General features: G+C 48.4%; 1 protein-coding gene across 1 annotated transcript in view; it reads left to right on the forward strand.

Annotated features, from left to right (window-relative positions):
• The first annotated feature begins 266 nt into the window (after positions 1–266).
• LOC149346757 (uncharacterized) overlaps positions 267–24457 on the forward strand; it is a 35705-nt gene continuing 11514 nt past the window's right edge. Inside the window, exons 1-2 of the mRNA XM_089541413.1 lie at positions 267–338; positions 7941–8045. Coding sequence (XP_089397539.1) covers positions 267–338; positions 7941–8045 — 177 coding nt within the window. The remainder of the gene's footprint in view (positions 339–7940; positions 8046–24457) is intronic.

Genomic DNA, 24457 nt, shown 5'->3' on the forward strand with positions numbered 1-24457 from the left:
GTCCGTCCGTCCTCCCAATCCCCGAGGTAAGCTGCCTTCCGTTTTGTCTTTTTTTACGCTTTGCATTATATGTTCACGGTCATCCGCGGCAGGTAGCTCTAAGCTCATGAGCGTGCCTTGGAGACTGAGAGCCTGCATGTGGGAATAAGAAATAAAAACAATAGCGCAGCCAGGGGTGGTCGAGGTTCTGATTTATATCACACCTGCTCGCGTTTCCGTGGATCTAAAGTGGGTTGCTTAATTTTTCCTCACTCTTTCTAGTTACCATGCACCTGCTGATCTGCATAGACGACACCAGCCCTGCAATCGTGGGACTTCATAAGGGCTATGGTGTGGACGTGAGTGAAACTACGCACGCTTGTTTGCATTCAGTGGTGTAGCTCCAGGGCGAAACGAACGTTTGCTTCAGCACCTAGAAATTAAGTTTAATCAGCCTTATATTTTTAAATTTCACTGTCCAAAATAACGTTGCAATACCATTTTTAAATGTAATTCATTCATTTCTATTCGGATTAAAATTTTGGCTGCGACAAACGACATTTTGTGGGAAGTATATTACGGTCGCCAAACTTTCACCTACTAACGCAGTGAAGTTCTGCTGTGGCATACTTTTGTCTCGCCAGGGTGTCAACGCTACTCAAACATCTTATTAGTATCCCGGTTCTGTTATCAGAGTTGTGAAAGCGTTTTAACCACGTGTACTTTGAGCCGAAGAGCACGAATACACCACTCTCTGGTAGCCCATGGCCTCGCATGTGATGGAAAGACGCAAATCTCAATGTGATCTTCAACTCAGCACGCCATGAAAAGCTCTCAATGGGTAGCCAGGAAGAGAAAATGAGAGTATTGTATTCCTTCTAAACAGTTAATTCGCCAGCCGACTAATGATGCAGCATTACTGATCTGAGTAAATACGAATGTGGTTGGTATCGGCCTCATAGCTGAGGTGCAATGGTGAGCCGGTTGTATATTGCAACGAATTAAAGCGAAAGCCTTTAATTGCTCATACTGTCGTCCGTTAACAAAGCGTGTCACACGCCTTTTAACTCGGGAACTAAAAAAAATAAAGGAAACTAATAGCGACCTCAGATAGAGGATTAAAACGGAACCTAGAAGCCAAGTTTGATGATGTAGGTTAATTAGTCAATTATGGGAAAAAATGTGGGAATTGCGTCGAAATAGCGCGGACGTCAATATAGCCACGAGAACGGTGCGACGTCATATCGAACGCAAGTCGCACGGCCTAATGAAAATTATCACAGAATGTTCGAAAAAACATAAGAATTGTGTCAAATTAGATGGAAAAATGTAAAATTGAGCGTAATTAACACTGAAGATCCCCGAAAGATGTATAATTTGGGTATCGATATAGCCACGGGAATGGCGCGACGTCACATGCGCCGGAAGTCGTCACGGCATGTGCCCTCGGCTTTCGCCTCTCGGCACTTTAGTTGCCAAAGTGTTCTCGCAATTTTTTTTTTTTTTACATACGTGGAGGAAACGGACAGCAAATGAGCCGAATGCCATTGCCTAATGATGGCCGGTTTACCTTGAGGAAGAAAAGATGATGAGGAGGCTAGCGGCGGCATTCAAAGCAACAACGGGGGGGGGGGGGGGGGCAATTCGTTTGGCAATCCGCTTAGCTCTGATCTCGTTCTCAGTACCAGAACTGCCCGGATTCTCAACCAGTATAGCCTGAAGTGGTACCGGCGATGTGTGTGGCAAAGGCATAATTTAACCTGGATAGAATGAGATGTCGTGATTTCGTTGCTGCAATCTTAGCCTGCAAGACTTAATTAGTGACTCCGGCTGGGCAATGCGTCATGTCCACTTCGTGTCTTTTTTTTTTCGGAGCTGTTGTCCGTTGAAACCTTTTTATTGCAATCTTTATATCTTCGGGAGTGTTCGTTGCTTATGCTTGTTGTTATCTGCAGCTTACAAAAACGTTTCAAGTTCCAAGTTTATTCGACAGATGAGATTGGGAGATACGTAGGAAATAATGAAAGTAACATACTGTTAGTCTGTAACGGGACATCTTGAACTTTGTAAATGTAAGATTGCAGTATCAATTTATTTATTTATTTGTTTATTTATGTATTTATTTATTTGTTCAGAGTACCCTAAGGGCCCAGCAGGGCATTAAATACAGGGGGGGGGGGGGGGGGGGGAGTGATGAAAAACAAACAAACGTGCACAAAATTTTTACAAAGGAGCAGAAAAGGTAATCAAAAATACACATGATGCAAACAGGGCAAGAAAAATTCCAAATAATTCTATAGCCGCCGCGGTGTCTCAGCGGTTATGGTGCTCGGCTGCTGACCAGAAAGACGCGGGTTCGATCCCGGCCGCGGCGGTTGAATTTCTTTTGAGGAGAAATTCTAGAGGCCCGTGCACTGTGCGATGTCAGTGCACGTTAAAGAACCCCAGGTGGTCGAAATTTCCGGAGCCCTTTACTACGGCGTCTCTCATAGCCTAAGTCGCTTTGGGACGTTAAACCCCATAAAACCAAACCAAAACCAAACCAAATAATTCTATAGAATACAAGTACATGCGATACCCAAATGAGCACTTAGCAAGAATAAATACAAACCACAAAAAAAAAACATTAAATTTACGAACAATTATACTATTATGGCTGGAAAGAATTGTTAGTAATGTAGACTGAAAAAGTGGCAAGTTTGGCATTAACACAATGCTAGATGGCTAGGAATTCTACTCATTTGTCGCCAGAACAACAGGTGATTTTAGTATTTTTTTTGTGCGCGCGAATACTGGGCAGATTTTATGAGATTTAATGCATTTCTACGAATACAGCAACGCAGCACGAAACACGGGAACCTGAAATATCTCAAAATTAAGCATAACATAAAACGAAGTAATCTTAATCATTACAATCAGAACATTACAGAAACAAAAACAGTGATGGGTTTTGCACGAAACTCCTCCTTTTTGTCGTGGGCAGTAAATTAGAGTTGATAAAGAGAAAACATGTCGCAATAATCAAATTGCGCACCTTTGATATACCAATGTCGCCGAGAAAAGTAAACTCAATAACAAAGTTGAGTACAACCGATTGAATTTCAGAATTTTTTTGGTCTTGAACCTGTTTGACTTGTTTCGATCCAGTCGGGATAGGTTCCAACCGGAACGAAATATTACTCCGGAGCCCAACTCGGGAATGAATTGGAGAGGCTTCAGCCTGAACACGAACCGAACTGTAAAGAATTCCGGGTTCATCTCTGTTTCTAAGTCTGTCGCCTTTTGCACTGTGTCGGTATGGGAAATTCAAACGAAATAGCCTAGCCGTTGCTCCTTCCCGTGCATCGCTAAGGAAGCTCTACAGAGAAAGCTGGCCTTGATGCATTTTTTTTTTCTGCCAAGCGTAGCAGTTTTTCTAGATTTTCCTACACTAAATAGAATTTCACAGAACAGCTACTGCTTTTAAGCAGGTTATTAAGGGATCTTGCTTACAGAAGGTATCTTGCTTATTTCCCAGTCTTCTTCTGTGGTAGAAGGCACTGCTTGGGATGATGTCACTGTATACCGCACGTAATGACAAGCTTTATGTTACTGCATGAATACCAATCAGTTTAGCTTTTGACGTCACCACCAAATCCGCAGAGCCAGGAAACATGTCCTTAAGAGTTTTTAAGCGCAAGGCAGGGGCAAGTGCTGGCCGTGAACCCTCCCCATATTCTGCGCATAAAAAAATCCCACAGTGCACGTCTACATTGCTGGTTGACTGAAGAGCCGTGCTGAAGCCACCTGTTGAAGATATCCCGAATTTGCCTTGAGTCAAAAATGATGACATCTTTCAGTAGTCCACTCAGTGCGAAGCCGCCACATTTCTCCATTGTTTCACTGATGGCGCAGCTTCCCCAAAGCGCCTTATACAAATGGGCAAGAAGAAAAATCAATAAAAAATAGCTTTATGGTAACTGAGAAAGTGCCATATTGGGTAAAACGAGTCTTTGGTCCTATCAAATGGGAAACTATAGAAAGAGTCATGATGAGCAAGATGATTCATATGATTTGTTAGCATTTCGCAGAATACAGGCGAAAAACGATGCGGGCATGACAAGCATCACCAAGGCACTAGAGTTTGGGACGGACCAGGGTAACTGCAGTGTGTCTAAGGTAAACGTCAGCAACGATTGCTGATGGTCTGGCGACTCAAGGGCACGAAAAGGTTTGAAGGAGTTTAGAGGGCTAAAGTGGTGAAAGGCGAAAGCCTGAGTGCTGCATTCTGCTACGCGATTGTTCACTGCACATTTTGTTGGTGCATTAATTAACTGCCAATTAATGACGCTTAAGCTTCGCCTTTAGGAGTGGAACGCGACAGTGTGTTGTAGCGCTGCCACGGAGTCCAAGGAACGCCACCACTCGTTCGGCGCGTTGTGTTACCCTGTGAACGCAATGCTTTTTGAGGGAAGAAAATGGGGCTGTAATTCTGTGTCATCTCGGTGGACACCTGAGCCGCACGGTACAGGAAGGGAGGAAGTGTGAGTGAAAGAAGAAAGAGGGGCCAAAATGAAGAAAATGAAAATTGTATTTGAGGAAAGGAAATTACGCAGTAACTGTCTCACATGTCTCAGTAAACACTAGTCGAAAATTGTATTTGAGGAAAGGAAGTTGCGCAGTAACTGCTTCACATATTTCGGTGGACACCCGTCAAAATTGGCGCGCGGTGACGTCACGACAATTTGGACCAATCTGAAACGCGGACAATTACGCCTTGCTCATCGGCAAATTGGTTTTTGCGGAAAGGAAATGTCTCTCATATCTCGGTGGACACCTAAACCTCACCTTAACGGGAAGGGAGGAAGATGGGAGTGAACGACGACGACCTTTGTTCATTCCAAACCATCGAGCTGGCATGGCGGAGTGGTAGCGTGCTCGACTCGCACTCCGGAGACCGGGGTTCGATTCCCAAGCTCGGCCAATTTCCTACTAGGTTTTATTTATTTATCTGGTCTGACAAGAAAGGTTAATTAGACTAATTGGTTAAGTAAGCAATTAACAAAACTCAAACTTACTTGGAGCATCCCTGTACGATACCTTTAATTGGTTGCATGGTTAGTGGCCAAATTACAATTGACCCCGTTTGAAATTCACGCACTGTGACGTCAGTGCCGTTTCGACCAATTGAAAAGCGACATTTCTGTCGACAGCTCATGCTTACAACGATGAGGCATTAAAGGCTTCCGCCTTAAAAAACGGCTAAAAGTTTTAGTAATACAAGACATGAATGGATGTGCAGGCCTTTACCTACGAGAAGGAGAAATGATGGAGTAGCGTGGGAGAAAGGTGATGTTGTCAGGTCCTATTTTCTATGATAAAATTTTGATAAAAACCGAGCCAAGGACAAGAAAAAGTGCCAAAAAAAAAAGATTTCTGTAGCTTCCTGCTGCCTAGATGACTGGTCCATGGACCAGTGCAGAGGATCTTCGTCGTTTAGTGTGGTCGGATTGTACGGTTGATTTAAGCTGCTTTGGAGTGTAGGGCTTTGAACGTCTTACGCAGTGCCAGTGCTAGGAAGTTCAGTGTACTTTGTGCATCCGCTGCTTTTTAGTTTTTCGGGGGGCTTAATTCACGCATTCAGTCCAGGAAAATACTTTTTCTAAGCTCTTAAAAGCACCATCGTCTTTTCGCTTGTGCTGTTATGTCTTGCCTCTACGGTTTGGAAAGGCTTAAAGGGAGACTGAGGCGGTTTTCGAATCAGCTAATTTTTTAGGGTTTTGAAGTAGTGTCATTGCTGATCACGTCTGTGAAATTATTTTTTCGATTTTGGCCAAACCAGTGGCGCAATCACCAATTAAAAACGCGATGCTTAAATCTCCCGCGCCGCGCGCGACCGCAGGAGAGGAGAACAGCGGAGAGGGAAACCTCGTCCATGTCGGCCAACGTGACGTCACGTTGAGGAGCCGGGGATACTTCGGCGCACCCGAGAGAGCTTTCAGCGCGCGTTGTTTCTCGTGCTGCATGCGTTGTTCCTCGTACTGCGTGCGTTGCGACATACAAAGCCTGTCAGCCGACCTTGAGAATCAGATTCAACACGAGGTACTACTCTGCTTTCGTGTCCACGAACAACTACGCCCGCGACTGTGTCGTCTTCCACTGTTTTCCGCAAGATCATACGCTCGCAGCGCAAGCGCTCGCTGCTTTGACGAAGAATTCAAGCAGACCAAAGCAAGCGTACTCTGCTCGAAGCACTTTCGTGAGACCGGCTACATGCAGAGCTTGTCCCTAATGTGATCTCTGGAGATTTCGGTCGCGGCTGAACCATGACGCAGTTCCTTTCATTTCCTCGCGCATGAGAGGCGTGTCACCATTTCGAAGAAGCACCTCTTCTAAAAGCAGAAACATGCTCACCAGAAACATGCCCCTGCAGAAACCTAATAGAGGCTCAAGCATGTGTTGCTCTTCTCAGCTTATAGGTGCGGCCAGACCACCTGAAGCGTGCTCAGCAAGGCTCGGTTAGTGATTTTATACTCGGTTCGACGTGTCCAAGCAAGCAAGAAAGCAAAGCAAAACACAATAAAGCAAAGCAAGCAAGCATTGAAGCTTTTCATATGCGGCATCTCGTTTAATCGTATCGAAACGATTAAAATGAAAGCGTTCGACGTTCTGATTTCGGATGCAAATTTAACAGAGAAATGAATGCAAAACATCGTCTCGCAACCTTAGTCGGTTTCTTCTTCAAGTTGTGGCAGCGAACGAGTTGCAGCTAGCTTGGCTTTTAAACACACATATAGTTGGCCACTACTTCACTGAACCTAAACTGCAGAAATAGGAAGGTCGAACGTTTCCGAGGCAGCGATTAATATTTTCTGGCATCTGCTGAACACGCCACGAGTGAAGCAGCAGCCTTGTGCGCGTATTTAGCTTAGTTTCCAGCGCACAATGATTCCTTCAATGCCCTGTGGTCACATGCCTCGCAGTGCTTGGCCACTGCGCTTCGCTAATTTTGACATCAGCTTTGTGCTGCTTCATCGTTTCCTTGAAATACTTTCTTGCCCCAACCTACGCCGGGTAGTGAGAATAGGATTTTTTGTACACAGCGCTTTGGGCCTTTTCTTTAGGATGACGCTCTTTCGGGCGAGCCAGGAGGCGTCCGGTGGTGGTAATTGACTTGAGTATTGTTCGCACCCCTTCCTTTCCGAGAATACCAGCCGAGGTTGTGCTGGCACCTTTTACGCATGATCTGCGTACGTGTCTTTCACGCTAGCGTATGCTTGTGCTAGGCGTAGAATTTTTTGCTCGTGTCTTTTTTGCTTTCAGGTGATACGTGGAATGAACAAACTGTAGTATCCTTTTCTTTGGAGGTCAGTAAAAAAATAGTCGCCATATTCGCTTTTACAACGCCACGGAAAGCTGCGATCTGCACTCAGCGCAGCGCCGGATCCGCATCGGCAGCTTCTCCAGTCCTCAAAGTGACGTCACGACTTCTCTTGACCAATCACGGGCGGCGGCGCGCCGCGCGGCGTGCCCCGCGGCACAGGCCGCATATTTCTGCTAAAAAAGGCAATTCGCGCTCGTTTCTGCCTTATTTGGATGCGATATTCGAGCATACAGCATGAAAAACTATAGGACGCCGCTGACAGCCGGATTTTCAAAAAAAGTGCTTCAGTCTCCCTTTAATGCTCGGTTGGAATTTGGACATTCCATTCTTTTTTTGGGCAAACATTTGACGAATTTCTTACAAACTATCATGCCTTCCTGACTATGAAGTGCACTTCTGCATTACAGCACAATTTCTTCAGACTCACGCAAAATGAAATGATAAAAGGCAAAAAGGGGGGCTATTTCAGAAAATGCGCTAGTAATATTCGAGTTATCCTGTAGGGTAGTGAAAAAATCAGCGGCACGTTGCTGCTGTGCTGTATTTACTGATATAAACTCCCGCAATGGCCTCTCTTGATGTTCACGATTGATTGCAGATGATCGACAAACCGGAATTTCAGAAAAAATATGCAGAGTGCTTCGATTCAAACGTGGAAAAGCCTGCCGAAAGCGACGAAGAAATCTGCGTAAAGCCCACCGCGGTAAGTGCGAACTCGTTTTTCTTTTCTAAATATCCATCATTCAGATATCACAAGCACTTGAGATGCTTAGGGTCCACGATACCTGCAGGGATTGAGTAGGCAGCATATGCAAGAAAAGGTCAGCCACTTTGCAGCTGAGTGAGTGAGTAGAAACTTTATTGATTTCTAAGATTTAGCCTGCGGTGGAGGTCGTCTTCAAGTCTTCTCTTCAAGTCTTGAGGTTGCCTCCTTAGCCTTGGGTGGTCCCCTAGTCCAGGGCTCCACTGAGTCTGGCCACCTCGCTTGCGTGTGCTATGAGTGCCCTTTGGGCCTCTAGCTCGCCGCTGGTGAGCCGGCTCTCCCATTGTTCCGCACTCGGTGTGTCGTGTTTGTGGAACGATATGTTTCTATCGCATTCCCATGTTATGTGGTATAGTGTTGGCCTCGCTTCGCACCAAGGGCATGTGGTGCGGTATTGTGTCGGGAACATCTTGCTTAGTATATATCAAATCAAATCAATTTATTTAGCATTTCTTTCAATACAGAAATAAATGCAAGGATAAGAACAAAAAGCTGCTTCTCGAGCAGCTTGACAACGGTTCTTACCCCTTGTTTTCTCTTGGCAACGGATAACAGCAGAAATAATACAAAGCTGCGATTAAAATTGTACGAAGATAAGAGCATGTAGTATACATAGAAACTGTAAACACAAAATATATAGTAAACACAAAATACATAATATACATAGTAATTCCAAACAAAAAAATGCTGCATATTAGTAAAAAGTAATAATACTGGTTCAATGTAACTGATAGACATGGATTCAATAAGACGAATACTAATACTTAATCACCAATATTTTGCACACTGAAGAACATCTAACGGCGAAATTGATATATGGCTATACAGGACTAAAAACATTTCCTGCTACATTTGCAGGCATAGAAGCACAGACCACAGTTTTACCACAGACAGTGTAATGCAGCCACCATTAAAAATACGTGCACAAAAGGCTGCAATAATAAAACAAGATTTCAAAACATTGACGTTACCTCCCTAAATTGTGAGTGAACAAACACTTAAGGTGTTGTTTCGATAGTGTGTGGATGTCCGTGTTTGAATTATGATAGTTGTTAAGTAAAGTAGGCATAATGTATTGTAGTCTGTTGTGACCATGATTCGTGCGGGAAAACGGCACCAACCATACTTCTCTTGTTCTTGTATTGTACGGCACCTCGGGTGGTTTTGTTAAATTGCATAATCGTAGAAAAGGCATCCGATTAAATTTCAGGGAATATTTGTATTTTAATAGGGCATTCAGCTCGTACATATGTGTCACAGGAACAACACCAAGTAAGGGGAACAGGTCACTTGTGTGAGCGTCGTATGGAACATCTGCTATGTGACGGAGAGCTCTTTTTTGTAAAAGAAGGAGTTTGTTGATGTTCGTTAGTGATGTAGTTCCTCATACAAGATTACAATAGTTTAGGGGAGGATTGAAAATAGCATTATAAAGTAGCAGCTTTATTTTGAGTGGAAGAACTTGTCTAAATCGGCAAAGTATCCCGCAAGCCCTGGCCAGACATTTAATCACACAGCCTACATGGATATCCCAGATCAAGTTCTCGTGAAAGGTGACACCGAGCGTTTTCACTTCCTTTGTTATTTCTATCTTCTCAGATCCTAAATAGAGATTAAGATTACGGTCAACAAATTTTTGTGATGGCGAGAAAATGACAGCCTTTGTTTTTTTATTGTTTATTGCTAAAGAATTAATTTTGCTCCATTCTGACAATTTATTCAGGGTAATATTTCCAAATTTCTCGAGTTCCGTCGTATCGTCACATTGAATGAAAAAGCTCGTGTCATCTGCATAAATTACCAAAGAGGCTTCTGGGGATACCCGTGTTATATCATTAATGTATATATTGAAGAGTACCGGTCCGAGGACACTGCCCTGTGGTACTCCGCATGCTATGCTTCGTAATGTGGACTGCTCTTCTCCGATAGAAACGCATTGTTTTCTGTTTTCTAAATAAGATCTTAGGAGAGCAAGGACAATGCCACGAAAACCGTAGTGCTCTAATTTAGCGAAAAGAGTTTGATGATTAATTCTGTCGAAAGCCTTTGAAAAGTCAACGTAAACACCTAATGTTATTTTTCTTTCTTCGAATCCTTTGATAATGAAATCTTTTTGGGTTAGAAGAGCCAGTTCCGTAGACATATTTTGGCGGAAACCAAACCGGCGCTCCGACAAAACATTATGCTTATTACAAAATGACATAATCCTTTTACAGATGACTTTTTCAAATCCCTTTGAGATAACTGGCAGCACCGAAACTGGGCGGTAGTTCGAAAGCTCATTTTTGTTTCCAGATTTGTACAGGACAGTCACTTTAGCCCTCTGCATGTTCAATGGAAAGACACCAGTGGCTAGACACACATTGAAAATATGGGCAATAACGTCTACCAGGAGGTCGACAACAAACTTAATAGGCCTGATTTCCAGCCCGTCTATATCTCGTGCTTTGCTGTTTTTGCAGGACATAAAAACGGAGTGAATTTCCTGAAAAAGAAAAGCGACAACTGCTCGCAATGTGCCAAAAACAATACTACCAACCTGTAAAAAGGTAGAAACAGACGAGGAATCAGGCCACGTCCCTCCGTCGCTGCCACCGCTGCCAGAAATGAAATGTTCCGCGGCACGACACCAGTCGAAAAGTTCGCTTTCAGGTGATTCCGTCGATAACACCAAGGGGCGGTGGATTTCGGTGCAGTCGTACGGATAAACTTGATACGCCTATCGGTGCGTCAGGCTGAAGACCGCAAAAGGTAGCAGAAATCCAGGCTGGAGGCTACGCAGGGCCGAAGAAAATCAGCGGCTGGTGTAAACTGTAAAAAGGTAGAAACAGACGAGGAATCAGGCCACGTCCCTCCGTCGCTGCCACCGCTGCCAGAAATGAAATGTTCCGCGGCACGACACCAGTCGAAAAGTTCGCTTTCAGGTGATTCCGTCGATAACACCAAGGGGCGGTGGATTTCGGTGCAGTCGTACGGATAAACTTGATACGCCTATCGGTGCGTCAGGCTGAAGACCGCAAAAGGTAGCAGAAATCCAGGCTGGAGGCTACGCAGGGCCGAAGAAAATCAGCGGCTGGTGTAAACTGTAAAAAGGTAGAAACAGACGAGGAATCAGGCCACGTCCCTCCGTCGCTGCCACCGCTGCCAGAAAAAAAATAAGTTGGGGAAGGAGTCTGTAGCTTCCGCCATTTTGCGGCTTCTTCCTTGCTTAGCTCTTTGTGTGGTGGGGGGTATTTGTATCTTAGCCCCCTGTATAAACTTAGTGTTTCAGAGTACCCAGCCCCTAGGCTAGTCCAGAGCTCCTCCGGGGCTTGTGACCCCCCAGCTCGGATAGTAAGCTGAACTTCTACCGGTAACAAGAGCATGTGGGAAGGGTCGTTCGCAGTTCAGATAATACTGACTGTTTGATGGAAAGCACGTCACCAGACCAGACAATCATCAATGGCCAGAACGAAGTGACTTCCCTTTCTTGGAAAGCATCACAGCTTCTAACGATGTCACATTGCCGACAGAAAATGTCATGAGGTGTTCTATGCATTGTTTCAACGAAAGATGGTAAAATAAACACTTAGATTAAAAATGCCCCTCCAAAGCCGTAAATTTCTGGTTCAGGTTTTCGAGGAAGGGAATGGGCGGAGGAACTGCGTGCCTTCGCGGTGGGTGCCTCAATTGCGCTTTGAGGGAATCGGCAGGGATGAAAGATGGAGTGAAAGAAAGAAGAAAAGAGGAAAAGGGTCCACCTCTGTCCGCGTGTAATGACCCAAATGTTCGTTGTGGGGAAGCGCGTAGTGCTGGCTGCCACCGCTTTATCGCTTGTTTTCCTCCGCGAGGACGATCCGCCCACCGAGAGCGCCATGCCCTCTTTCCTCAGAAGCGCCCAAAATGACCCGACGCTGTATTGTTTCGTGGCAGACCACCAGCTCTTCGCCGGTGAGAGAGGACGAGGAGTGCGTATGGCAGCATACGGAAGTTGAGGCCATAAGCTGAGATCCGCAAACGTTGACGTCAGAACGCAACACGAAGGGCCAAAGGTCAAGGGTCACGTTGACAGGGAGAGGGAAGGAAGAACAAAGGGCGCTGTTTGTACGGATACGAAACGAGAGGTTGCAAGAACGACGGGACAGTAGAAAAAATTCGTGAGATATACTTAAGACTCAATACTAGCGGGAAAGCGAAAACATTACCCTCTCTGGGCACGTATGACACAACCCGGAACGCTGTCCGACGAACCGCTGCGTCAGAGTTTTGATAAAGCAGCCACGGTGGCTCAGTTTTTATGGTGCTCGGCTGCTGATCCGAAAGACGGCGGTTCGATCCCGGCCACGGCGGTCGAATTTTGATGGAGGCGAAATTCTAGAGGCCCGTGTACTGTGCGATGTCAGTGCACGTTAAAGAAACACAGGTGGCCGGAATTTCTGGAGCCCTTCACTACGGCCTCTCTCATAGCCTTAGCGCGTCGGAACGCTAAACCGCATAAACCAACCCACCCAATAATTCTGATACGGAAGTCTCTGAATCTCTGAAGGCATAATAGTTATGGTGCATACATCGTCAGTTCGAATCTCTGTCGCAAGCTAGCATCTAACTTGACTACCACATGTGAACTATATGCAATCAGACTACGCCTCACACCACCAGGAACGATGTACGACAAATGGGTGCCTCACAGTTTAGGTACCAATTCCAGGAAAAGGCGCGGTACATGGAGATCGGCCAGTGGCGAGTATTTACAGACGAACGGCATGTTTAGGACAGCCTGAAGAGTCGGTGCTTCTCTTGCTATGTGCGTCATTCAGCCATTTCATGGCATCAACGCACTCTTGCCAACGAGGGATTTTCTGTACTATCTGCGAGTACACACACACACGCCACCAGCTTTTCTCGTAATGGTACTAGTAATGCTTTCTTATTAAAACTGGACCGAAAGTTTCGGCACTCCCTGCTGCGAAATTTAAGCCCAGCTTGATTTCGCAATATACTTAGGCTGAAATCATGGACGGTGCTGAAGCCGTCTTCAAGACTGCAATACGCACCACTTCCCCTTTGGCCTACAAGACCTCTAAATGCCCTTCAGTGGTGTAGAGTGGCGCGTTGCAGCCACTGCGCTGTTGAGTCGTCCTCTTCCACGATGCTGCTCCCTGCGGCAATGCGTTACAACGTTACTGGCTTATTGCTTGAGTGCAGAAAGCTGAAGCCACAAAGAACTCGTCTTCGTTTCGAGAGACGCACAGTGCGCTTGGGCCGCAAAATCAGAGTAACGCTGGCCCTTTACCCTTGATAAACCGTGTTGATTTTACAAACAGGCCCCATAGTCGCCCAGGTATGAGTTGGTTCACGGCTCTACTGACCATTCATGGCTGTCTCATGTTACGACTGCCAGTTCATTCGTAGATGGTACGCTGATTTGAACATAATCAGCCACGCACCTGTGTTATAATTAAGGACCCAAAATCTTTGCGCAAAGAATGGCGACGTTTGGGGAAGGCAGTGCGTCGTTTTTCATAAACCCTCCACAGTATGCAGCCTGTGACATAGCGGACTGGATATACTGCATTCGCTTTCGCGCAGGCGGTTGCGGTGCAAGTTCGATGTTTGATGGCGACCTCATACACAGTTACGGCATCCTCCGCCTTTTCATACTCGCTTTCGCTGTGTCACTGCCCTACTTTCTTTGCCGTGATATAGGTCAGTGGGTTACGACAACAACGACGACGACGCGCAAACCAACAGCGTGCGCCTAAGAGCTGCGCTCTGAAGCCCTCCTCTTGTGGTTCTGTGGACAGTCGAACTCTGACCACCTCCGTAATTGAAGGGGCGTTTCTCCTCGAGCAGATTCACGCAAGAACGACGGTTGCAGCGAAAAGAGCCCCTGTGACGCGGCCGAACACGTGACGACCGAGCCAGGGCTCCTCTACTTCAACGCGTCAAGGTGTGGAGGACCCCAAGTTTCAGCCATCAACATGGCCGATCACATTAATAACACAAAATAGAGCACCGCCCGAAGCGTCCGGTGCGCCAGTCGCCGTATCCCCCACCTTCAAAAACCAGAAAACACACTGTTGTTTTTAATGCGCAAGGATTATATGAATGTAGAGGCGGGAAATTCTGCGTTATCGTAGTCTATGCCAGACGGTCCGCAAAGCCACGTGGCCTAACCAGGAAAGAAAGAAAAGTGAAGTTTCTCCTGATGAAGGTTGAGAACCCACGCCGGCGCGAACAGATCAGCTCCGCTGGCGATTTCACGAGATGAAGATAACAATGGCGCAACATCAACTAACGAAGATGGCAGGACCGCGCACACACGCACCAGCACCAACTTTCAGATTTGAATCATTAGCATGTGTGACCAACTTGCCCAATTCTACACGCTTCTTAATCAAGCTGCACTAGAACACTGGGCAACTGTTCTTTTTCTTCAGCAAGGAATTCATTACAGTGATGCAGTGTTTTATGTCCATAAACTATGCAAAAAACCCCGCGTGCATGCTTACGCATTCACAAGACTAATCAGTCTTAAGTGCCCCCCGAAATTTTTCATACCCAGCAATGAACGCAGCTTTTCCGTATAATGTAGGATTTCACTATAACAATCAATATATCCGCAGACTACCCCGGAGCAGTCTTGTAGTTTTTTTTCTTTATTAACGCTTTTGCTGTCGTCAAAAGCATCCCTCATTGGTTTTCTACCACAGTCTTACCTGCTTGATGCAATCGACAGAAACACTCCGGTACATATAAGAAGAATGAACCCTTACCTTCAATACAGTCTAGCCCGTTTATAACGAAGCCACGTATAGCGAAATAGCGGTTATAACGAAGGGATTTCAATTTCCCATTCCCATTTTTGCATTTTCAATACATTTTGGGTTCGGTTTTAACGAATTAAATAAGAGCGCGTCAGCGGATATAACGAAGAGATTTGATACCAACCGAAAAATAATCTGCCAATCAACACATTTTTTGCGTCCTTGAGGCGATTTTTTCCGGGAAAACAAGAGGAAAATTCGGCTGACGGCGTCCTTTCGTGGCGTCGTCTGCTCTCCTGCGGAGCGAAAGGTTGCTTCACTGCATCGCATGGCACGCCGGTCTCGTGTTGCGCCGTCCTTGAACGGCGTCACGGCGTAGAGCGGTAGAGCACGCCGCGCAGGAGAAAAATGTAAAAAATAACAGAGACGATTTTTTTTTTTCGATGACGTCACAGAGAGCGGCCGTCTTGGCCAATCGCGGTTGTCTATTTCTCCCAGACAGTCGGCGCCACGGCTTGACTGCAGTCTGCAGGAGGTGTGGCAGCGCGCGCTTTGTTTTATGTCGGTGCCGCGGTGCGCAAGGCAGGGAGAAAGCGCGGCAGCATTGTGCATGTCGGAAGCGTGGCTCATTTTTATCGTTATCGCGGATCGTTGTATGCTGTTTATAAGGACAGAGTTATTCGACTTGATCTAGCTTGTCCAGGTTGGGAGCACGGCGAACGCTACTGAGATCGCGCGTGACGCCATTGTCACTTGTTTTGACAATGCCCACATTGACGCCCGCATTGACGCTATCACGGTTTCCTGTCTTGTTCCGCTTCTTTTTATATTTCGTGACCGCTTCGCCTCAGCGAAGTCCGCACTCGCGAAACGTGTTCAGGGGACGCTGGACGACTTCTTTTAGCGGCAATAAATCGGTATGCCGATGTTTGCATTTTTTTTTTCGTAGTCCGCATATTACGAAATAGCGGATATAGCGTAGTGATTTCCGATTCCCGCCGACTTCGTTATAAGCGGGCTAGACTGTATTTCCGGAACAGTATGTCAATTTTTCGCCCGCAAATGTTGGACATGCGTCTACTCGCATTGCCTCTCTCTCTCTCCGAGTCTGGGCACGGTCCGATACCAAACATAGTTTTGAGTCGCTTGGAGGCGGCCTCTCGTCCCTCGAGGACCGTCTCATATTGTGTCAGCGATGGGATGTTGCCGACATTTTAGTGCGAGCCCTTTTATACCTTTGCATGACAGAAAGCGTAGCAAAATGACGGAGAAGCCAGAGCAGGCCACCCTTGTGGACTGATGGCTCTCTGATGCTCGGAGCTATGGCACCGTCTTCCTCCAAGTTCTGGACCAACGTGGTAGGCTAGCAGGATGAGCAACTAATCGGGTTTGCGCAGCGTATGACAACGTTGGCCTCAAGGGGTGAGGATGTTGTGAACGCTGCTACTTACGCAAATTTCAAGGCGTTGACTATAAAAAGGTTTTACATGGAGCCTGCTCATGTAAAACTTCAATTTTTTAACGCTGGGAAACGCCCCGGGGAAGAGGTACAGGTTTCGTGAGTCAACTGCAGTCACTTCAGGCGGTCAGTGTAGGTGACGTCGCAGGCAAGGATTCTGCAAGGCAGCAGGCACGAGAACAAATACTGAAAGAACAGCTACTCAGACAATTCCTTAACGGCCAACGAGATCCGGTGAGTTGTCGCATCGTGCGAACCCAAAACCTACAGTGACGCTGTACAAGCAGCAGCGAAAGAAGAGAAAAAGAAGGCGATAACCTGCTGGTGCCACTCCGCATGGGGCCAACAACAACCGCAGTGAGAAGTGTTTAAAGAGGAGGATAATGACCGAAACGATTTCCCTACGCGCCTGAAGCGGATAGAGCAGCAGCTGGAAGAAAGCCTACACATGACAGGAGGAGAACACCGACGCGAGTATCGAGTAAGGGGCTACGGTTACTGAAATCGCTGTCGAGAAGGAAATTCTATTGCTCCAGCTATGACAATGCCTACTGATGGGCACGCCCGCTGTGACCTGACCGCAGTGTTAGGTGAAAGAAGGTTTCGCCTCTCGGAATGAATGGAGACCTTGAGGTCCTTAATGTGGTTGTAAAGCCGATAAACGGTGCACTGCCCGTGAGGGTCGTAAATTTGAGGGTCGTCAATTTTGATATGGTCAGTAGTAGAGGCGCAAATATGAGAAACGAGCTACAAATCCCCATTGCCGACAGGAAAGACGAAGTAAATCATCACCTCATCTTGCCTTACTATGCCTCCTTCATGACAAAGGCCTCTTCCATATCTCTCCAACTGACGGTGTATTCTGCCGCCTGGGGTCCGAAAAAAATATTGATCTCATCGACCGAACCAATTTTTTGCCACCCCATGCTACGCTTGCCTTCTCTGAAAATACAGACCGTTTCCCTTAATGGCGCCAGGTTATCTACTAGGGACATGTTCTACGCATGCCAATTTCTTAAATAACCTGTTCCAAATGTTCGACATGTCTCTCCTGGCAGAAAACATGGCTATCTTTTCTGTTCTATGTTTTGAGAAACCTATCTTTTCAGAAACATGCTATCCAGTACTGAATCTACACTAAGGATGCACCACCTGTTTATCGCAGAGTGTGCCAAATTCCCCTTTCGAAAAGGGGAAGAGATGAACGGTCGGGTGGAAATGGTACTCAGGGCTGACATAAAAGAGAGAGAGAGAGAAATTTTATTTGAAGAGGAATTCGGGGCGCGCCCCAGGGTCCCCGCACGACCCCACTGGACTCAAGTATTTATGTTCCTAAGGTCCATAACACTGGCAGCCCGGCCGGTGGCGATGGTCTGCGCGGCCGGGTCCTCCGAGCGCAGCAGGGTCTCCCAGTCCTCCCAGGTCTTGCGGTTCTCTAGGTCCCGCTGACGTAACTAACCATTCAATATCTCTCTTTCAGTGCTGCGGCATTCTTAGTGGAGAAGCCCGATTGGTCTTACAGGCTTGTTGTTGACTACTGTGATCTGAACAGACTCTTGTAGACTCGTACCCAATCGCTAACGTCTATCTGGCACTCGTCTAGAAATGTCAACTACGTACTTAACGGTCCTTTATATCGCCAGCGGCAACTGGCAGAATTAATGGGACTCTGGCGGCAAGGACAAAAACTAGAGGAGACACTTAAACTCCACCTTAGGGATGCGATGCGATAGCGTTGATGGGGTACAGTTTATGTACGCGGAATTAGAACTTTCTACTGCACATTCACAGATCCCTGGGAGTTCTCACACCACTCCTCCCTTAGTGGTGCAACGGTTAAGAGATGCGTCACTTCCCTGCGACGGCAGGTTCTGCCTCCGGTGTGGCTTGTGAGAACAGGTTGCTCTTCCTGATCAACCTCTCGCGACTACTTGTTAACCACTATTAACCATTAACCATGCCATTACAATCTGGGCCACGCAAGGCAACTTAGTCCACATGGAATCCTGCCTGCAAGCAACGGCGACACTAGTCGACGACTACGCGGCCTACTGCGGACTCCAGTGCGCCCCAGCTAAATCAAAATTTGTGCACGTACGTCCCACCCCTCGCGCACGTACGTCCCACCCCTCGTGCACGTACGTCCCACCCCTCGTGCACGTGCGTCCCACCTGCACATCAGTCTCCTCTCAGGACCGACCCGGGAGGCCAAGGAGATCCGCGTCTTGGCCTCTTCATACAGCACCAACGCAGGGTCGATACCACCCTGTCCAAACTTCGCACGGTGGGAGACCAGGTGGGCCGCATGGTCCGCCGGGTCTCCAACAAGCGGGGCGAATTACGAAGCGACGATGTACTGCGGCTTGCCCATGCTTTCGTAACGAGTACAATCCTCTACTCAACCCCCCCCCAGCACGTACGCAAACACACTGCGATCACTGCGACGGAGGGCCGAGCGTAGGTACCGACGCACCAAGTCGAGCCTTGACCTCAGAGATGCGAGGCGCATGCAAAAGAAAATTCAGCGCAGAATTCAAGCTCTCCAGGCACAACGGTGGAGGTCATTCTATGCAACGCTTGATCAACTGAAACCTTTGTCACGCATCTGGAATGCAGTTCGTGGCCTTCGAACATCCCCACACCAGCTGCACCCTTTCCATTCTCTTGCACTCTTCCAACGACGTGGCCAGGTCGAGGTAGCTGAGGATTTCTGCGCTAGTGTAGCAGGAGCCTCTGCCCCAGCTGCAACGCTGCAATGTAGCGATTTTCCCGCGTCTCGGGATTCTCTGATGGACCTTCCCTTCTCCGTAGAGGAACTTGACGCCGCGCTGGCTTGTTGCAGACGATCATCATCGCCGGGACCCGACGGTGTGCCATACACTGCACTTGGAAACCTTGGACAAGCTAGGCGTGTCCTTCTGGAGTATTACAACAAATCGTGGAATTAGGGCACAGTTCCAGACGAGTGGAAGTCCAGTCCTCTAGTTCCGCTCCTGAAACCAGGGAAATCGCCTCTTGACCTGACATCATACCGTCCAATTGCGCTGGCTAGTTGCGTTGGCAAAGTGCTGGAAAGGATGGTACTTACACGAATTGAGTGGGATCTGGAGCGCTACCGCATATATACGGATATAATGTCCGGGTTTCGACGTGGACGCTCCTCAATTGACAACGTGGTCGACCTGGTGTCATCCGTCCAGCACCAAAAACGTCTGAAGCGCTTGACCGCGGCATTGTTCCTGGGTGTAAAGGGCGCATACGACAATGTAACTCACCAGGCTATTTTCGACGCTCTGGAAGCTGCCGAGCTTGGTGATCGCGTATCCTGCTGGATACGCAGTTATTTATCTAACAGATCCCTCTTTATTCAGACAGAAGATGGCCCAACATCTTCTCATTCCACTTCCCGTGGAGTGCCGCAGGGTGGAGTGCTCAGCCCAACGCTCTTCAATCTTACACTTATTGGGCTCATTGATATACTACCACAGTCGGCGCAACTCTCAATCTGTGCGGATGACATCTGTATCTGGGCATCCGGAGTTACGCGCCCACAAGTTCAAGCGAGGCTTCAAAAGGCGTCAAGTATTCTTGCGGCCTACCTTCACGAGCAAGGCCTACAGATTTCAACCGAAAAGTGCTCGCTTGTAGCCTTTCCACGCAAGAAGATGTCTCCTTATACCGTGTGCATAAACGGCACAGCAATAGCCTATGTAAAGAGCCATCGGTTTCTGGGAGTAATCATCGACCGAAATCTATCATGGACCCCCATATTTCATACATGAAAAAGAGGCTGACAGCGATTTCTCACGTTCTCGCCTTTCTAGGGGGAAAGTCGTGGGGAGCGTCGGTGCGGTCGATGATGCAGCTCTATAACGCCTTATTCATGGGATTTCTTCGCTACAGCCTTCCTGCACTTGGAAACATTCGGAAAACAAACATACGAAGTCTGCAAAGCGTCCAAGCTCAAGCTCTCCGGACTTGCCTAGGATTGCCGAAATGTGCCTCTACGGCCGCCTCTGTACTCATCGCCAAGGAGCATCCAATTCCTACCTACTTAACAGTTGACGCACTGAGGGCACATTTCCGACACATCTCCCGGGTTCCCTCACCACCTCGCATGTCTTCCTACTACCAGGCCGCGCACATCGTTTACAGACATCAATGACGCACATCGCGTCATTCTGCCTTCCCAGTTTACACCCGCCTCTAGATCGTCCTCGCCACATTGGAGCCTGCACAATCCCCGTGTGCTTCTTTCAATACCTGGCATCAGGAAGAAGATCGACTTATCGCCGATTGAACTCAAACAAGTCACTCTTGAATATTTTCATGAGCACCATGTAAACCGGGTGCACGTTTACACCGACGGCTCAGTGAACCCTATCAGTTCTTCTGGCTCCGTGGTCATCCCCGCAAGAACTATAGAAATTAGAGTTAGGACAGCTCACCACACTTCTTCGACGGGTGCAGAACTCACCGCTCTTCGTGCCGCCATTGAACACATCAGTCAGCAGCCTCCTCAGCGGTGGTCTATTTTCATCGACTCCAAACCTGCCCTCCAAGGCTTACAAGCTGCTCTTCGCCGTGGAGCCCATGAACAACTGGTCGCAGAAATTCGACAACTACATCACTCTGCCACCAACAAAGGACATGACATTATCTACCAATGGCTACAGGGGCACAGCGGCATAGCAGGCAATCACCGCGTGGATGAAGTCGCACGAACTGCTCACCACGATGGCGATTTTGTGTAGATCCCCCTTTCGAGATCAGGCGCAGCGGGCAGGCTTCGCGCACTTGCGCGGGACATCACGCTTGCCGCGTGGAATTCCGACCAATTCTGCAATTTACGTCTAAAATCCTTGGACCCAGATCTGAAGCTCCGGCTTTCATCAGGCCTACCACGACGTGAAGAAACTTTGCTGTGTCGCCTCTGGCTTGGTGTAGCTTTCACCAACCATTATTATTTCTTAATTGGTATGGCTGATAGCCCTGTATGTGCCATCTGCGGGTATGATGAAACTATAACCCACATTCTTTGTGACTGCCCTGCCTACAGCACCGAAAGGCAATCCCTCAGCCGTGCGCTGTACCGCCTAGATCCACGCCCACTGACTGAAATGAAGATTCTCGGCCACTGGCCGCGGCGATCGTCGGCGGTGAAAGCCTTCAAGGCACTGCGAAGCTTCTTGCGGACTTCTGACCTGCGCGATATGTTGTGACTTCACCGAATGCTGACTTTTTAGAGTGTCTTCAATTTTCTGTTACTCCCCTTTCTCTTTCACTTTTTTTATCCCCTCACCCCCTTCCCCCCCGTGCGGGGTAGCAAACCGATTATTATTCAGGTTAATCTCCCTGCCTTTCCTCTTCTACCTCCTCCTCCTCCACCAACTAGAGGTCATCTACCGGAAAGTCATCGAGTGGGCTCTCGACCTCCCGGTCGCCACGTCCGAGCAGAAACTTCTGGCCTTGAGCGTGGTGAATACATTCTGAGAGCTTCGAGAAGCCCACATAGTGAACCAATACACGCGTCTTGCACAGACCACGTCCGGTCGCCGCCTCTTGGACCAGCTACAAATCAAACACGACTACCACATTGAGAAAAGGGAGAGAGTGCCAGAACCTGCTGACGCGCCCTCCGAGTCCAACCCCTTCCCCGCAACATGTCCAGGGAAAACCCTAGTGGTTGTCGACAGGCGCACGCGGAAACGACGGCGCGATACTATGGCAACCACCAACAAGTGTATTTGGTGGACGTTGCTGGCCCACACCACGGGAGGTGGTACACTGCCGCAGTCGTACAGAACACAAACACAGTTAACGGGCTCACTTTCAAAGCCTACAGTGAAACACACGCGGAGGAGGTTGCCATTGCTCTGGCTGTCACTAATCCCTAGTCGAAACACATCATCCCTGAATCGCGAGGGGCCTGTCGGAATTTTTATCTGGGATAGGCTCCCCTGTATGCCTGGTGCACACTGCAACATAGATGCCGATACGAAGCTCCAAATTGACGTAACCTGATTTGGGCCCCCGGTCACCACGGAAACGAACCGGCCGATCAGGCCGCCTGCCCAGTCTCTCCCCGGGCTATCTGGTACACGGCCGCAGTCGTACGCAACACAAACACAGTTAACGGGCTCACTTACAAAGCCTACAGCGCAACACACGCGGAGAAGATTGCCATTGCTCTGGCTCTCACTACTCCGAAGTCGAAACACATCATCACCGACTCGTGAGGGGCCTGTCGGAACAATAGGTTGGGCTGGGCTCCTCCGCTTGCCTGGCGCATACTAGAATATAGCTGCCGATGCGAAGATCCAACTCCACGTAAACTGATTTGGGCCCCGGTCACCAGGGACTCCAAGGAAACGATCAGGCCGATCAGGCCATCCGCGCACTCTATCCCCGGGCTATCTCCCTGTCCTTGGAAGCCCACTCCCACTCAGACAGTCTGGCCCTTACATTCAAACACATCACCGATTACTACAAGGAGGAGCACCGGCGCTACCCGGCCCCTGTAAGGGACTGGATCGCGCTAACGAGTGCCTCATCAAAATTCTTACTAACACTGTACTGTGCCCGGCGGTACTTAAACATTTCAACACATCCTTTGATGGCACGTGCCAGTTCTGTGGGGAGGTGGCTGACACCCTCCACATGGTTTGGGCGTGTCAGTCAAACCCATCTATCCCCCCAACCCCAACCCCACCAGAGAGGAATGGGAGGCGGCCTTGCTCGGCTGTCAGGACCTAAAGACCCAAAAGGCCTTGGTTCACCGGACGCGGGCGGCGTTGCTTGCCAATGGGGCCCCGGAATAGGGGCTCCACCTAGTATTGTTAGGGGAAAGGGCCAATAGGGCCTACACTAATCACCTCTCTGTAAAAATTTATGGCACGATAAATGTTTTTCACCACCACCACCCTATCCTTGGAAGCCTACTCCCAATCAGACAATCTGGCCCTTACACTCAAACACACACCGATTACTACAAGGAGGAGAACCGGCACTCCCTGGTCCCCTGAAAGGGACTGGATCGCACCGACGAGCGCCGCCTCATCAAAATTCTCACTAACACTATACTGTGCCCGGCGGTGCTTGTCTGTGTGTACTGAATTATTTGTTTGGTTTGTACACAATAAATTTCTCTTTGTGTGCTTGTCTGTCGGACGGCCGAGTCTCTCACCGCCACCCTGCCCGAGGTCGACGTCTCTCAGAGGCAGGCCTCCCGCGTTTGCGAGCTCCTTGCCATCCAGGAGGCTACACCTGAACAGCTAGAGCGGAGCAAGCGGGTACGGTGGCGAGACTTGACGTCGCATTGGGTACCACCAGACGTCCGCGACTTCGGCTGGCTGCGAGGCTGGAGAGTCCTCCCAACGGGAGTCCGCAACGCCGCGTGGGGCATCGCTACTTCTTCTCGGTGTCCCCAGTGCGGTGCGACAGAGACCCTCGAACACGCGCTTTTTGAGTGCATCGTAGCGCGCACTTTTTGGAGGCTGATGTCGCGAATGTGTTTTGTTAGCCTCGACTCGCACACCAGGCCGCGCGATGCATTTGTGCGGCTCTTGCTGTGTGTCGGGGGCGGGGCCTTTGTTTTGTGGCGCCAGAGAGGCGTCGCTTCCTTGCAGGGCCCGCCTCAACGCGCCATGTTCCCCATGCTGCAGAGGGTTCGGGCGCGCCTGTTTCAACAGGTGTGTTTAGATCATGTGACCCTCCCAGAAGACGAGTTCCTGCGGCGGTGGAGCACCCGCTTCTTCGCCGCCAGCGGGGGCCGCGTGACGGTGCGCCTCCTGCCGTATTGAGTGTGTGGTGCGCGGTGTCGGTGCGCGTTCATCGTATTTAGTGAGCGTGCTTCCCCCCGCGATGCCTGGACGTTATGGACCCTTTGAACATTCTGTGCTGTGAATGATTTTGTGTGAACGGCGACAGCAGTCGCCGTCGTGTTCTTGTTTCATAGGTTGTTTGTACCGAGCGACACTAGTCGCTGCCTTGTTGTTTTTGTCTTTGTGAGGGACTATGGTCCCTTTGTATGAGTAATCAGTCCAATAAACTTCTCTTCAAGGCTTGAACATTTCAACACATCCTTTGATGGCGCGTGCCAGTTCTGTGGGGAGGTGGCTGATACCTTCAACATGGTTTAGGCGTGT

The sequence above is a fragment of the Amblyomma mixtum genome, chromosome 4 (assembly GCF_055824585.1).
Source record: "Amblyomma mixtum isolate Tamu chromosome 4, ASM5582458v1, whole genome shotgun sequence".
Lineage (NCBI taxonomy): Eukaryota > Metazoa > Arthropoda > Arachnida > Ixodida > Ixodidae > Amblyomma > Amblyomma mixtum.